Genomic DNA, 16,501 nt, shown 5'->3' on the forward strand with positions numbered 1-16,501 from the left:
GGTCAAAGTTGAAAATTCAAAATAACTATCGTATTCCCTCCGTTCGCGAGAATGGCTAAACATCATCCAGATTTGATCTTTTGTAGAAAACAAGCTGGTGTTGGTAAGGTGTTTATTTGATGTTTGATGCATATCATTGCGTTAGTACTTACTTCTAATAAGCAATGATAAGTGCTGAGCTCTTGCCCTTTGTTGAAAGTGTCTGGCTAGATAAGATAGCTTGATAGGAACAGTTAGCACATTCATTTGCTAAATGTATTGGTCGCATACACATATTTAGAATATTTTATTGCGGGTGTAGCGAAATGCTTGTGTTCATGACCGTAACCTGCTTCTTCATCAACCCATTAACTTTATTGCATCAACCCATGCTACCAGTATGTCACATGCAGTGTTGCCAACTCATTTTCAGGGTAAGTTGCTAGAGGCAGGTTGACTTGTTGTTAAAAGTTGCTAAATGACGTGGTGATGTCATTGCGTGATAACGTAAAACTGCGTCATTACGTAGACACACAATAACGTTACTCAAATTGACTGGCCATCTCGGCAAAAAATATGATTTGACATTTGTTCAGGTACAGACTCCCACTCTTTTCTGTACTTCTGTCTGTACAATTTTGATTGAGACATGTTGTAAGTTCTGTTCAATATCAAACATTCTTGACCAACTATATTCATTGGGTTTGGCTCGTCGAACCCGTACTACTGCTGCTGCAGTCAGCCAACAATGATTTGCACCAGGTAGGCCATTTGCTGAAATTGCTGCAGGCCTTCTGCTGCCGTGCACGAGCTGAGCGCCTGCTGCTGACGTCACTCACAATGCACTTTTGCAGCCAGGCACGTGTGTGTGACAGAGAAAATCGTTTTTGTGTAATTTAGAGGGGAAATGCGTGCATTTTAGCGTTTAAGTCACTTTTCAAAAGTTGCTAAAAGTTCCAAATACATTTTTTAAAGTAGCTAAATTTCTTGCTAGGTGCTGTTTGAAAAAAAAAGTTGCCAGGGTAGTCTAAAAAGTTGCTAAATCTAGCAACAAAATTGCTAAGTTGGCATCACCGGTCACATGTGCAACCAGAGGGGGAAAAAACTCTAAACCACCTTTACTCCACACACAAAGATGCATACAAAGCTTTCCCCCACCCTCCATTTGGCAAATCTGACCATATTTCTATCCTCCTGAATCCTGCTTACAATAAAAAAAAAACTATAGCAGGATGTACCAGGGACTACAGGACTGTTTTGCTAACAGACTGGAAGATGTTCCCGGGATTCATCCAATGGCATTGAGGAGTATACCACCTCAGTCACCGGCTTCGTCAATAAGTGCATCGACCAGAAGCCATGGATTACAGGCAACATCCGCACCGAGCTAAAGGCTAGAGCTGCCGCTTTCACGGAGCAGGACACTTTTTCCCCCACTTTTATTTAACCAGGTAGGCCAGTTGAGAACAAGTTCTCATTTACAACTGCGACCTCGCCAAGACAAAGCAAAGCAGTGCAACAAAAACAGAGTTACACATGGAATAAACAAGCACACAGTCAATAACACAATAGAAAAATCTGTATACAGTGTGTGCAAATTAAGTAAGGAGGTAAGGCAATAAATAGGCCAATAGTGGCGAAGTAATTACAATTTAGCAATTTACACTGTAGTGATATACAGTGGGGAGAACAAGTATTTGATACACTGCCGATTTTGCAGGTTTTCCTACTTACAAAGCATGTAGAGGTCTGTAATTTTTATCATAGGTACACTTCAACTGTGAGAGACGAATCTAACACAAATCCAGAAAATCACATTGTATGATTTTTAAGTAATTCATTTGCATTTTATTGCATGACATAAGTATTTGATACATCAGAAAGGGCAGAACTTAATATTTGGTACAGAAACCTTTGTTTGCAATTACAGAGATCATACGTTTCCTGTAGTTCTTGACCAGGTTTGCACACACTGCAGCAGGGATTTTGGCCCACTCCTCCATACAGACCTTCTCCAGATCCTTCAGGTTTCGGGGCTGTCGCTGGGCAATACGGACTTTCAGCTCCCTCCAAAGATATTCTATTGGGTTCAGGTCTGGAGACTGGCTAGGCCACTCCAGGACCTTGAGATGCTTCTTACGGAGCCACTCCTTAGTTGCCCTGGCTGTGTGTTTCGGGTTGTTGTCATGCTGGAAGACCCAGCCACGACCCATCTTCAATGCTCTTACTGAGGGAAGGAGGTTGTTGGCCAAGATCTCGCGATACATGGCCCATCCATCCTCCCCTCAATACGGTGCAGTCGCCCTGTCCCCTTTGCAGAAAAGCATCCCCAAAGAATGATGTTTCCACCTCCATGCTTCACGGTTGGGATGGTGTTCTTGTGGTTGTACTCATCCTTCTTCTTCCTCCAAACACGGCGAGTGGAGTTTAGACCAAAAAGCTCTATTTTTGTCTCATCAGACCACATGACCTTCTCCCATTCCTCCTCTGGATCATCCAGATGGTCATTGGCAAACTTCAGACGGGCCTGGACATGCGCTGGCTTGAGCAGGGGTACCTTGCGTGCGCTGCAGGATTTTAATCCATGACGGCGTAGTCTGTTACTAATGGTTTTCTTTGAGACTGTGGTCCCAGCTCTCTTCAGGTCATTGACCAGGTTCTGCCGTATAGTTCTGGGCGGATCCCTCACCTTCCTCATGATCATTGATGCCCCACGAGGTGAGATCTTGCATGGAGCCCCAGACCGAGGGTGATTGACCGTCATCTTGAACTTCTTCCATTTTCTAATAATTGCGCCAACAATTGTTGCCTTCTCACCAAGCTGCTTGCCTATTGTCCTGTAGCCCATCCCAGCCTTGTGCAGGTCTACAATTTTATCCCTGATGTCCTTACACAGCTCTCTGGCCTTGGCCATTGTGGAGAGGTTGGAGTCTGTTTGATTGAGTGTGTGGACAGGTCTTTTATACAGGTAACGAGTTCAAACAGGTGCAGTTAATACAGGTAATGAGTGGAGAACTGGAGGGCTTCTTAAAGAAAAACTAACAGGTCTGTGAGAGCCGGAATTCTTACTGGTTGGTAGGTGATCAAATACGTATGTCATGCAATAAAATGCAAATTAATTACTTTAAAAATCATACAATGTGATTTTCTGGATTTGTTTTAGATTCCGTCTCTCACAGTTGAAGTGTACCTATGATAAAAAATGAAAACCTGTAAAATCGGTAGTGTATCAAATACTTATTCTCCCCACTGTATGTGCAGATGAGGATGTGCAAGTAGAAATACTGGTGTTTAAACGAGCAGAAAAACAAAACACATGGGGTGAGGTAGGTAGTTGGTTAGATGGGCTATTTACAGATGGGCTGTGTACAGCTGCAGCGATCGGTAAGCTGCTCTGACAGCTGATGCTTAAAGTTAGTGAGGGAGATATAAGTCTCCAACTTCAGTGATTTTTGCAATTTGTTCCAGTCATTGGCAGCATAGAACTGGAAGGAAAGGCGGCCAAAGGAGGTGTTGGCTTTGGGGATGACCAGTGAAATATACCTGCTGGGGGCGCGTGCTACGGGTGGGTGTTGCTATGGTGACCAGTGAGCTGAGATAAGGCGGAGCTTTACCTAGCAAAGACTTATAGATGACCTGGAGCCAGTGGGTTTGGCGACGACTATGTAGTGAGGACCAGCCAACGAGAGCATACAGGTCGCAGTGGTGGGTACTATATGGGGTTTTGTGGGCACTGTGATAGACTGCATCCAATTTGCTGAGTAGAGTGTTGGGGGCTATTTTGTAAATTACATTGCCAAAGTCATGGATCGGTAGGGTAGTCAGTTTTACGAGGGTATGTTTGGCAGCGTGAGTGAAGGAGGCTTTGTTGCGAAATAGGAAGCCGATTCTAGATTTAACTTTGGATTGGAGATGCTTAATGTGAGTCTGGAAGGAGAGTTTACAGTCTAGCCAGACACCTAGGTATTTATAGTTGTCCACATATTCTAAGTCAGAACCGTCCAGAGTAGTGATGTGTTACGGGATTTTTGTGTTTAATGACTAAAATATGTATACATTTGACTTAGAATTATAACTAAACAGAATACTACTATATTACTGTAAGAATGAATCTTATTATAATCATAATGTTGACTGTTATGTGTTCCTTGTTAGAAAGAATGTGTTTATCTTCAGACAGGCTAGAATGATGTCTCTACCCAGGGAGGGGAAAGACCTTGGGTTGGTTGTAGATAGTTTAACAGGTGGCAGACAGTAATGAGAACTGTACTGTACTGCCATTGTATCCGAGAGGAGGATGGACATTAAAACCTATGACATCATCTTTATTATATAACCTGATGTAAAATGTATTATGATCAGTACTCTCGAGACTAAACGCGATTGATTGATTTTAAGACTGGTATCTGTCCATTTTATGCTGATAATTATCTTACAAATTCTTATTTATGGGCAGAGTGTTTTAATTGAATTGGTTAATATACACAGGAATGAAATTCCTTTAACACGATGCTAGTTGGTCGGGCGGGTGCGGGCAGCGATCGGTTGAAGAGCATGTATTTCGTTTTACTAGCATTTAAGAGCAGTTGGAGGCCACGGAAGGAGTGTTGTATGGCGTTGAAGCTCGTTTGGAGGTTTGTTAATAGTGTCCAAAGAAGGGCCAGATGTATACAGAATGGTGTCGTCTGCGTAGAGGTGGATCAAAGAATCACCCACAGCAAGAGCGACATCATTGGTATATACAGAGAAAAGAGTCGGCCCGAGAATTGAACCCTGTGGCACCCCCATAGACTGCCAGAGGTCAGGACAACAGGCTCTCCGAATAACACACTGAACTCTATCTGAGAAGTAGTTGGTGAACCAGACGAGGCAGTCATTAGAGAAACCAAGGCTGTTGAGTCTGCTGATTAGAATACAATTATTGACAGAGTCGAAAGCCTTGGCCAGGTCGATGAAGACGGCTGCACAGTACGGTCTTTTATCGATGGCGGTTATATCATCATTTAGGACCTTGAGCGTGGCTAAGGTGCACCCGTGACTAGCTCGGAAACCAGATTGCATAGCGGAGAAGGTACGTGGGATTCGAAATGGTCGGTGATCTGTTTGTTCACCTGGCTTTCGTAGAGACTAATCCGGACACTAATAAGAAATCCCACAAGGCCCTCAGACAAACCATAAAACAGGCAAAGTGTCAATACAGGACTAAGATAGAGCCGATGTAGTATGATTCAAACGGTCGTCGGAATGTGGCAGGGCTTGAAATCTATTACGCACTAGAAAGGGAAACACAGCCTCGACACACACAGCTGCCCAGTGACGCGAGCCTACCAGACGAGCTAAATGCCTTTTATGCTTGCTGTGAGGCAAGCAAAACTGAAGCATGCATGAGAGCCCCAGCTGTTCCGTACGACTGTGTGATCACGCTCTCCATAGCCGATGTGAACAAAACCTTGTACTCAAAGCATGCGCAGACCAACTGGCAAGTGTCTTCACTGACATTTTCAATCTCTCCCTGATTGAGTCTGTAATACCTACATTTTTCAAACAGACCACCATAGTCCCTGTGCCCAAGAAAGCGAAGGTAATTTGCCTAAATGATTACCGCCCCGTAGCACTCACGTCTGTAGCCATAAAGTGCTTTGAACGGCTGGTCATGGCTCACATCAACAACAACATGCCAGAAACCCTAGACCCACTCCAATTTGCATAACACCCCAACAGATCCACAGATGACGCAGTCTCAATCGCACTCCACACTACCCTTTTCCACCTGGACAAAAGGAACACCTATGCGAGAATGCTGTTCATTGACTTCTGCTCAGCGTTCAACACCATAGTGCCCACAAAGCTCATCACTAAGCTAAGAACCCTGGGACTTAGGGCTGAGCGAAATGGCCAAAACATTATATCACGTTTTTTTTTAAGACTATTTGACGGTATTTTTAGTTTCTGAATAATAAACGTTCTATATTTGCTTTGAGTAGTTCGTGACCCTAGGGTGGCAACACATACATTCTAAGTGATTTCAATGAGTCTTTCTCCATTCTGATTCAACTTCAACCAAAATAAATTTCAGCACTTTTATCATTTCTGCATTTCCTGCACTCAATTGCACTGGTGGAAAAAGTACCCAATTGTCATACTTGAGTAAAGATACCTTAATAGAAAATGACTCAAGTAAAAGTGAAAGCCACCCAGTAAAATACTACTTGAGTAAAAGTCTAGAAGTATTTGGTTTTAAATATACTTAAGTATCAAAAGTAAGTACATTATATAAATTACATTTAAGTATCAAAAAGTATGAATAATTAATATTGAGCAAACCAAATTGCACCATTTTCTTTTTTAATTTACGGATAGCCAGGGGCACACTCCAACACTCAGACATAATTTACAAATCAAATCCAATTTATTTATATAGCCCTTCTTACATCAGCTGATATCTCAAAGTGCTGTACAGAAACCCAGCCTAAAACCCCAAACAGCAAGCAATGCAGGTGTAGAAGCACAAAGCATTTGTTTAGTGAGTCCTCCAGATCAGAGGCAGTAGATGACCAGAGATGTTCTCTTGACAAGTGCGTGAATTGGACCATTTTCCTGTCCTGCTAAGCATTCAAAATGTAATGAGTACTTTTAGGTGTCAGGGAAAATGTATGGAGTAAAAAGTACAGTATTTTCTTTAGGAATGTAGTGAAGTAAAAATACAATTTGTCAAAAATAGTAAAGTACAGATACCAAAAAACATGCCTTAAGTAGTACTTCAAACAATTTGAAAACAATACTTAAGTACTTTACACCACTGCTCAATTGAGAGAATTTCCACACTGCCACATAGGGCTGCACGATATGGGCAAATAATGTAGAACTTATTTTTAACCAAATGTTGCAATTGTGATTTGACTTGCGAATTAGAGCAAAACTGTTGGAATCATGGAAATAGAATGACCATTCTAATTCTATAGTTAGAATATAATTGTGGGCACTTTGAATACAGTGTTGTTTGAGATGACAACAAATTAAAATGCCAACGAGGAGTTATTGTGACAGGGTAGGAACTAAAGTGTTGATAAGTGTTTCCTACTGGACCCTATAAGCTTTGGCTACATTGCATGTTTTCTCTTAGCTACTTCATGTTGCTAACATATTCTTGCTTTGCATATTCCTCTTTTGATTTAGAAGATACTGTTGCACAAACAACATGCTGATTTAGGTCTACACCATCACTTGTATTAGCTAGCTACGTTTGCTCTTACTCAGTACATTTATTAGCTAGCTATTAGCATTAGCGGCTAACAATTAAGGTCTCACAAGATTTAGGGCAACTTGCTAAAAAAAGACAAACTAGCTGTTTGCTGATATAAGAAACACAAACTAATAGTATCATTATAGAACACTAGTTGATTTATATTAAGAAGCAAAGTGAAAACAGCATTGTCGTCAACATTGTTGCATATGCTGCATTAACCATGCAGACTGAACGCAAATGTCTCGTAGTTGAGGAACATCAAATGCGCTCCTTAAGTGACGGGGCGTGGCTAGGTCTGTGTGGAAAGTGGCACGGAGAGAAAGAGCGGAGAGAGATGACTCAAGTAGCGAAGTAAACTATATTGACATTACACGTGGCGTATCACATTTAACAAATCAAACATTCAAATACCGGTATAGAATGTAAAGTAAAAACCCTAACCGGTCCCTGCATAAATACCGGTATATCATAAAATACGGTATACCGCCCAGCCCTACTGGGAATAAACACCTCCTTCTGCAACTGGATCCTGGACTTCCTGACAGGCCGGCCCCGGTGGTAAGGGTAGGCAACAACAACACATCTGCAACGCTAATCCTCAATACTAGGGCCCCTCAGGGGTGCATGCTTAGTCCGCTCCTGTACACCCTGTTCACCCATGACTGCGTGGCCAAGCATGACTCCAACACCATCATTAAGTTTTCTGATGACACAACAGTGGTAGGCCTGATCACTGATGAGGCAGCTTATAGGGAGGAGGTCAGAGACCTGGCATTATGGTGCCAGGACAACAACCTCTCTTTCAATGTGAGCAAGGCCAATAAGCTGATCGTGGACTACAGGAAAAGGAGGGCTGAACAGGCCTCCATTAAACCGACGGGTCTGAAGTGGAGCGGATTGAGAGTTTCAAGTTCCTTGGTGTCCACATCACCTACAAACTATCATGGTCCAAACACATCAAGACAGTTGTGAAGAAGGCACGACAACACCTTTTCCCCCTCAGGAGACTGAAAAGATTTGTCATGGGTCCCCAGATCCTCAAGTTATACAGCTGCACCATTGAGAGCATCCTGACCGGTTGCATCACCGCCTGGTATGGCAACTGCTCGGCATCTGACTGTAAGGCGCTACAGAAGGTAGTGCGTATGGCCCAGTACATCACTTGGGGCCAAGCTTCCTGACATCCAGGACCTATATACTAGGTGGTGTCAAAGACTCCAGTCACCCAAGTCATAGACTGTTCTCTCTGCTACCGCACGGCAAGCGGTACCGGAGCGCCAAGTCTAGGACCAAAAAAATAAGACTACTGAACAACTAAACTAATCAAATGGCCACCCGGACTATTTACATTTGTAAACGCATTAAAAAAAGAAACGTCCCTTTTTCAGGACCCTGTCTTTCAAAGATAATTCGTAACAATCCAAATAACTTCACAGATCTTCATTGTAAAGGGTTTAAACACTGTTTTCCATGCTTGTTCAATGAACCATAAACAATTAATGAACATGCACCTGTGGAACAGTCATTAAGACACTAACAGCTTACAGACGGTAGGCAATTAAAGTCACAGTTTTGAAAACTTAGGACACTAAAGAGGCCTTTCTGCTGACTCTGAAAAACACCAAAAGAAAGATGCCCAGGGCCCCTGCTCATCTGCGTGAACGTGTCTTAGGCATGCTGCAAGGAGGCATGAGGACTGCAGATGTGGCCAGGGCAATAAATTGCAATGTCCGTACTGTGAGACGCCTAAGACAGCGCAACAGGGAGACAGGACGGACAGCTGATCGTCCTCGCGTGGCAGACCACAACACCTGCACAGGATCGGTACATCCAAACATCACACCTGCAGGACAGGTACAGGATGGCAACAACAACTGCCCGAGTTACACCAGGAATGCACAATCACTCCATCAGTGCTCAGACTTTCCGCAATAGGCTGAGCGAGGCTGGACTGAGGGCTTGTAAGCCTGTTGTAAGGCAGGTCCTCACCAGACATCACCGGCAACAACGTCGCCTATGGGCACAAACCCACCGTCGCTGGACCAGACAGAACTGGCAAAAAGTGCTTTTCACTGACGAGTCGCAGTTTTGTCTCACCAGGGGTGATGTTCGGGTTTATCGTGGAAGGAATGAGTGTTACACCGAGGCCTGTACTCTGGAGCGGGATGGATTTGGAGGTGGAGATTCCGTCATGGTCTGGGGCGGTGTGTCACAGCATCATCGGACTGAGCTTGTTGTCATTGCAGGCAATCTCAACGCTGTGCATTACAGGGAAGACATCCTCCTCCGTCATGTGGTACCCTTCCTGCAGGCTCATCCTGACATGACCCTCCAGCATGACAATGCCACCAGCCATACTGCTCGTTCTGTGCGTGATTTCCTGCAAGACAGGAATGTCAGTGTTCTGCCATGGCCAGCGAAGAGCCCGGATTTCAATCCCATTGAGCACGTCTGGGACCTGTTGGATCGGAGGGTGAGAGCTAGGGCCATTCCCCCCAGAAATATCCAGGAACTTGCAGGTGCCTTGGTGGAAGAGTGGGGTAACATCTCACAGCAAGAAATGGCAAATCTGGTGCAGTCCATGAGGAGGAGATGCACTGCAGTACTTAATGCAACTGGTGGCCACACCAAATACTGACTGTTACTTTTGATTTTGACCCCCCCTTTTGTTCAGTGACACATTATTCCATTTCTGTTAGTCACATGTCTGTGGAACTTGTTCAGTTTGTCTCAGTTGTTGTATCTTATGTTCATACAAATATTTACACATGGTAAGTTTGCTGAAATTAAACGCAGTTGACAGAGAGGACGTTTCTTTTTTTTTTTGCTGAGTTTATTTGTATTTATTATGGATCCCCATTAGCAGCAGGTACTCTTCCTGGGGTCCAGCAAAATCAAGGCAGTTTATACAATTGTAAAACAGTACAATACATTCACAGATTTCACAACACACTGTGTGCCCTCAGGCCCCTACTCCACCACTACCACATATCTGCAGTACAATAGAGTTCCATGTAGTCATGGAACACAGCTCTATGTAGTGATGTGTGCTTCCCATAGTCTGTTCTGGACTTGGGGACTGTGAAGAGACCTCTTGTGGCATGTCTTGTGGGGTATGCATGGGTGTCCGAGCTGTGTGCCAGTAGTTTAGACAGACAGCTCGGTGCATTCAACATGTCAATACCTCTCATAAATAAAAGTAGTCATGAAGTCAATCTCTCCTCCACTTTGAGCCAGGAGAGATTGACATGCATATTTTTTATATTAGCTCTCTGTGTACACCCAAGGGCCAGCTGTGCTGCCCTGTTCTGAGCCAATTGCAATTTTCCTAAGTCCTTTTTTCTGGCACCTGACCACACAACTGAACATTAGTCAAGGTGTGACAACTAGGGCCTGTAGGACCTACCTTGTTGATAGTGTTGTTAAGAAGGCAGAGCATCACTTTATTATAGACAGATTTCTCCCCATCTTAGCTATTACTGCATCAATATGTTTTGACCATGACAGTTTACAATCTAGTGTTACTCCAAGCAGTTTAGTCATCTCAACTTGCTCAATTTCCACATGATTTATTACAAGATTTAGTTGAGGTTTAGTGAGTGTTTTGTTCCAAATACAATGCTTTTAGTTTTAGAAATGTTTAGGGCTAACTTATTCCTTGCCACCCACTCTGAAACTAACTGCAGATCTCTGTTGAGTGTTGCAGTCATTTCAGTCGTTGTTGTAGCTGACGAGTATAGTGTTGAGTCATCCGCATACATGAAACTCTGGCTTTACTCAGTCAGTGGCATGTCGTTAGTAAAAATGTAAAATAGCAAGGGGCCTAAACAGCTACCCTGGGGAATTTATCTATGCATACCTCATCTAACCTGTACCCCCGCACATTGACTCGGTACCAGTATTGACTCGGTACCAGTACTCCCTGTATATGGCCTCGTTACTGTTATGTAAATGTATTGTTTTTTATTGATTGGATTTTTTAAATTTTTGTTTATTTACAAAATTTTATTAACTCTATTTCTTGAAGTGCATTGTTAAGGGCTTGTAAGCGTTTCACGGTAAGGTCTACACCTGTTGTGTTCGGCGCATGTGACAAAACATTTTATTTGAACGTTATAGCTATGTGATGGTGGTTAAGTAGACTAGCTAGTAAGATAATAGCTCTTGATCATGACTCCCAGTTCCATTACACATGAGTCATTGGACGAAGGCGTCTTCTGTAGTGGGGAGTTTTGTTAAGATCCCCGACGCTCGGTCTGAACATTTAAGTTAACATGCATCGCTTGTGGTATGGCATAAGGAACTTATCAGCGAGAAATAATGAAGAAGAAAAAAAGTATACACACCTTGATAGGGTTAGTGTTCCCACACTGCCATATCTCCATGTTACACGCTTGTTTATGTTATCGAGGCCACCACCTGTGCTAATTAGCTATCTAGTATGCTCCTCCGAATACCTGTGTGTAAGCGTGAATTGGGAAGTGTAGTTTTGTTGGATGGATCTGTGAAACACGTGAAAACAAGCAGTTTTTATTTAAAAAATTGAGCGACTCTTTCTCACTGATGAAAGGCAAGCGCTATATGTTTCGAAAGCGATGATTATTGATGTTTCTAAATGTTAAAACACAGCGTCGGGATTGTAGTTCACATGAGGCAGTTGTGGGCGACGCTAATAACTGTAGGGAGAAGGCAGTAAGCCCCTAGTTTTTGAGAGCTAGTAAGATGTCTTATTGATTGCATAACCCTTAGCTTTATGGAGCAATGCTTTGTTGGCTAGCTACCTTATTCATGTTCACTCACTGTTTGTTCTATTGTTTACTTTTCAGCTATTGGAAGATTGTGTGAGAAATGTAAGTTTCAACATGTTTTACATAATGTTGTCCCTTTCTCCCATACAGGGTATATTTGCTGCCCTTTAATTTACCCTCATAACTCCTAGAGTAGAGACAGTAATCATCAACACATGGTTTATTTTTATATGTAATTACCCCAGTTCAAAATGCCACGGCATTAAACAGTCTCATCCCCCTCTTCCCTCCTCCTAGGTGATGGAAAGTGTGTGATCTGTGACTCGTATGTGAGGCCTTGCACACTGGTGCGCATCTGTGACGAGTGCAACTACGGGTCGTACCAGGGTCGCTGTGTCATATGTGGAGGTCCCGGGGTGTCTGACGCTTACTACTGCAAAGAGTGCACCATCCAGGAGAAAGACGTTAGTCACCTGCTCTCTCTCTCTCTCTCACTTATAAAAGGTGTAGAAAAACCTTCACACCATTCAATGCTCCCGTATAGTTTATGCAATGTTTCCAATAAACTATACAGAATCTTTCAATATTGTGCTCCTTCGACATATTCCGTTCTTGATCAATGTCGTGTGAAAAATGGAAAGGTGTCTGAGATGCTCAGTGAGTGATATGTGGTTGTACAAATAATAGTCATTTTGAACAATCTCAATGTAATGTGAGAATACACCAAGTTATTTTTTCTACTCCTCTACTGGATGTGACAGCGAGATGGATGCCCCAAGATTGTGAACTTAGGCAGTTCAAAGACTGACCTTTTCTATGAACGGAAGAAGTATGGCTTCAAGAAGAGGTGAAGACAGGCCTGTCCAACGAGTGCTTTGCTTCTGTTTTTTTGTATTAACGTTTTTACCTTTTTTTGTGTGAACATGTTTTGACAATACAATAAAGCTTTATTTTACATTACTGCTATGCACATGATTGCATTTTCCCTGTAGATTTGGTTAATTATCTAGTGTTCATAATTTTATGGGATGCACTGAGTTTTACACATGAATGAAATCTCATTTCATATAATGAAACTAGAACTGGGAAGAATTACCATCAGGAAAGATTGGCAATAGTTTCCCACAAATCTCTATTCCCCAAACAGTGAACTGGGGTGCCCTCTCGTGGTTTAGGTGAGATTTTCAGGGATGGTTCCATCACTTGCGAATCTAATAAACCTCTGCATGCTAATTTGTTAAAAGCATGTGCTTCCACAACACTGCTGTATTCTACTGTTTATCGGTTTAATGGTGGAGTTAGAGGACCCGTTTAGTTTTTACATGCCAAAGTGATTGCTTTTTGTAAAAACGCTTTATCTGCCTTCCCAATGAAAACTAGTTTGTAAATTCGAACATTTTATGGAAAATACACGTATTGTAAAAACTATTGGTCGCTAAGTCCGGAGAAATGACGTACCATGTTAAAAAAACTGTTGGTCACTAAATACGGTAAGAAGGACCACGTAAAAACTTTTGGCTGATCTGCCCTCACCTGTTTGTGCAGTCGGCCCTCACCCGCTATATACTTAACTTATGGGTTGGTTCTGTCCTCAATAGTGCTGTCCAGTTAGAACATGAGGCCCATCACTACTCATGATAGTCACCACCACACACAGACACAGCTGTTTCCTTTGAAGATGTTTATATGGTTTTGGTAATCCGAATGGCTTGGATTCTTATTGTTATGGCTATTTCGATGCACACACAACATTGACATTCGTGTTACTGTCGACAATAAACAGTCCTACGAAACATGCGTCTTCTCCCTTCGGACGACGATAACGCTGACCTGATTGGGCGGGTGCAGTGTCCAGATGCGCATTCCAATCGCTCTGATTGGTTGGGAATGGCAGGTTTATGATGGTTGAGGGATAACTAAGGTAGGCTGAGCAGCCAAACTAACGGGACTTTAGCGAAACTGAAGGGACTGTGAGGGGAAGTTTGGCAGTAGTGGGAAAAAGTACCCAGTTGTCATACTTGAGTAAAAGTAAAGATACCTTAATAGAAAATTATTCAAGTAAAAGTGAAAGTCACCCAGTAAGATACTACTTGAGTAAGTCTAAAAGTATTTGGTTTTAAATATACTTAAGTATCAAAAGAAAATGTAATTGCTAAAATATACTTAAGTATCAAAAGTAAAAGTATAAATCATTTGAAATTCCTTATATTTAGCAAAACAGCACCATTTTCTGTTTTTGTTTTTTGTTACGGAGACCCAGCGGCACGCTCCAACACTCAGACATATTTACAAACAAAGAATTTGTATTTGGTGAGTCCGTCAGATCAGAGGCAGTAGGGGTGTTCTCTTGAAGTGCATGAATTTCACAATTTTCCTGTCCTGCTAAGCATTCAAAATGTAACGAGTACTTTTGGGTGTTAGGGAAAATGTATGGGGTAAAAAGTACATTATTTTCTTTAGGAATGTAGTGAAGTAAAAGTAGACAAATATAAGTAGTAAAGTAAAGAACAGATACCCCCAAAAACTACTTTAGTACTTTACACCACTAAAGTTAGGATGTCTTCTAATGTAGTTGTATGGTTTGTAAATGGCTTTAAGCTATATCACCGCCATCTAGTGGCCACAAATGAATGACACAAGATGTGATTCGGGACTCCAGCACTGCGGGTGGCAGTAAATCACCATTTTAACCTTTATGCTTTTTTTCAACACAAAATAAGAATATTGACTTCTTCAAAACGGAGATGGCCTCAATGGCAGGTATGGGTAACTGCATACGTGGAGTATTGCCGCGTTCAAAACAACTCGAGAAAATAAAAACTAGCTCTGACTGGGGGAAAAAATAAGTTTTGAACGGTCATTCATCTCGGAATTCCAAGTCAGGCACTTGGGCCTATTTCTAGAGCTCTAACATTTCGACCTGAAGATGACTGACGTCATGATTTGAACTTTTTTCTACAAGTTCACAGTTAACTTAAAAGCAGCATGTGGCCTCCCGAGTGGCGCAGCGGTCTAGAGGCGTCACTACCGATCCGGGTTCGATCCCAGTCTGTCACAGCCGGTCGCGACCTGGAGACCCATGAGGTGGCATACAATTGGCCCAGCGTCGTCTGGGTTAGGGACTGTTTGGCCGGCTGAGATGTCCTTGTCCCATCGCGCTCTAGCGCCTCCTTGTGGCGGTCGGGCTCATGCACACTGACAAGGACGTCAACTGTAGGGTGTTTCCTCTGACACGTTGGTGCGGCTGGCTTCCGGGTTAAGCAAGCAGTGTGTCCAGAAGCAGTGCGGCTTGGCGGGGTCGTGTTTTGGAGGTCGCATGGCTCTCAACCTTCACCTCTCCTGATTCCGTACAGGAGTTGCAGCGATGGGACAAGACTGTAACTACCAATTTGGATATCACAAAAAAGGGGTAAAAAAATAAAAGCACCATGTGTCTGAAAGTGGGCATTGCGAAATAAGTGGGAGGGTCAATATATGGAAACAACAGCAAATTGGGCAGATTGGTTGCAACGCAAGACAAATAAAATTGTATTTGTTGCGTACACAGTTTAGCGGGTGCAGCGAAATGCCCATGTTCCCAGTTCCTATCAATCAATGCAGTAAATGTCCACAAGCACACAATCATCCAAAATGTGAAAGAGAGCGACCCGGCTCTAAGTATTTTACTGGTTTGTGACTCACTGACACCGCCCCCGGTTAGAGGGGAATAAAGCAGTCCAAGAGGTAATACACCCCGGAACTTTATTCAATCACAGTAGAAGATGAACATGGGATGCAAAGTGGGAGAGATAGTGGAATAGTAGTGGTTCTGTAACAGGAGACACAAAGGTAATCCAGTCCAATGTACACAATACTATAACAGAGTACAAGTAGAGCAACAAGGCTATTAACAAGAGGACTGTATGCAAATGTATATGCTACCTGCAGGTTAGAGTACCCAGTGGTAGCCGGCTGGTGATTGAGGGGCAGAGTACTGGGTGGAGGCCGTCTAGCAGTGGCTGTTCAACAGTTTGATGGCCTATGGATAGAAGCTGTTCATCAGTCTCTTGTCCCCAGCTTTGATGCACCTGTACTGTCTCCGCCTTCTAGATGGTAGTGGGGTGAACAGGCCATGGCTCAGGTGGCAGAGGTTCTTGATGATCTTCTTGGCCTTCTTTTGACACCGGGTGCTGTAGATGTCCTGGAGGGCAGGCAGTGTGCCCCCGATGGTGTGTTGGGCTGACCACACCACCCTCTGGAGAGCCCTGAAGTTGTGGACGGTGCAATACAGCCCGACAGGATGCTCTCAATGGTGCATCTGTAGAAGTTTGTGAGGGACTTTGGAGCTGCTTGCTGTTTCCTTGTAGCATTTTAGCTAAACTGGTTAGGATTATTAACATGGGAGGTTAGGAGAAGAGTTAGGGTTAGGCTTAGCTAAAATGCTATGAGGAAGTAACAAAACAGACTTGAGTATCAACCAACCTGTCCAATTAGCTATTATGTTTCCACACACCCACATATGTTGTTCTTCCCAATTATTTTGCAACAC

At 43.0% G+C, this 16,501-nt stretch overlaps 1 protein-coding gene across 1 annotated transcript; it reads left to right on the forward strand.

Annotated features, from left to right (window-relative positions):
• LOC120046771 (PHD finger-like domain-containing protein 5A) lies at positions 1–12,934 on the forward strand. The gene is made up of 4 exons (XM_038992270.1): positions 1–103; positions 12,052–12,075; positions 12,271–12,437; positions 12,735–12,934. The coding sequence occupies exons 1-4, from the start codon at positions 52–54 to the stop codon at positions 12,822–12,824; spliced, it is 333 nt and encodes a 110-aa protein (XP_038848198.1). The 5' UTR covers positions 1–51; the 3' UTR covers positions 12,825–12,934.
• The last annotated feature ends 3,567 nt before the right edge of the window (positions 12,935–16,501 follow it).

Source organism: Salvelinus namaycush, chromosome 4, assembly GCF_016432855.1.
Source record: "Salvelinus namaycush isolate Seneca chromosome 4, SaNama_1.0, whole genome shotgun sequence".
Lineage (NCBI taxonomy): Eukaryota > Metazoa > Chordata > Actinopteri > Salmoniformes > Salmonidae > Salvelinus > Salvelinus namaycush.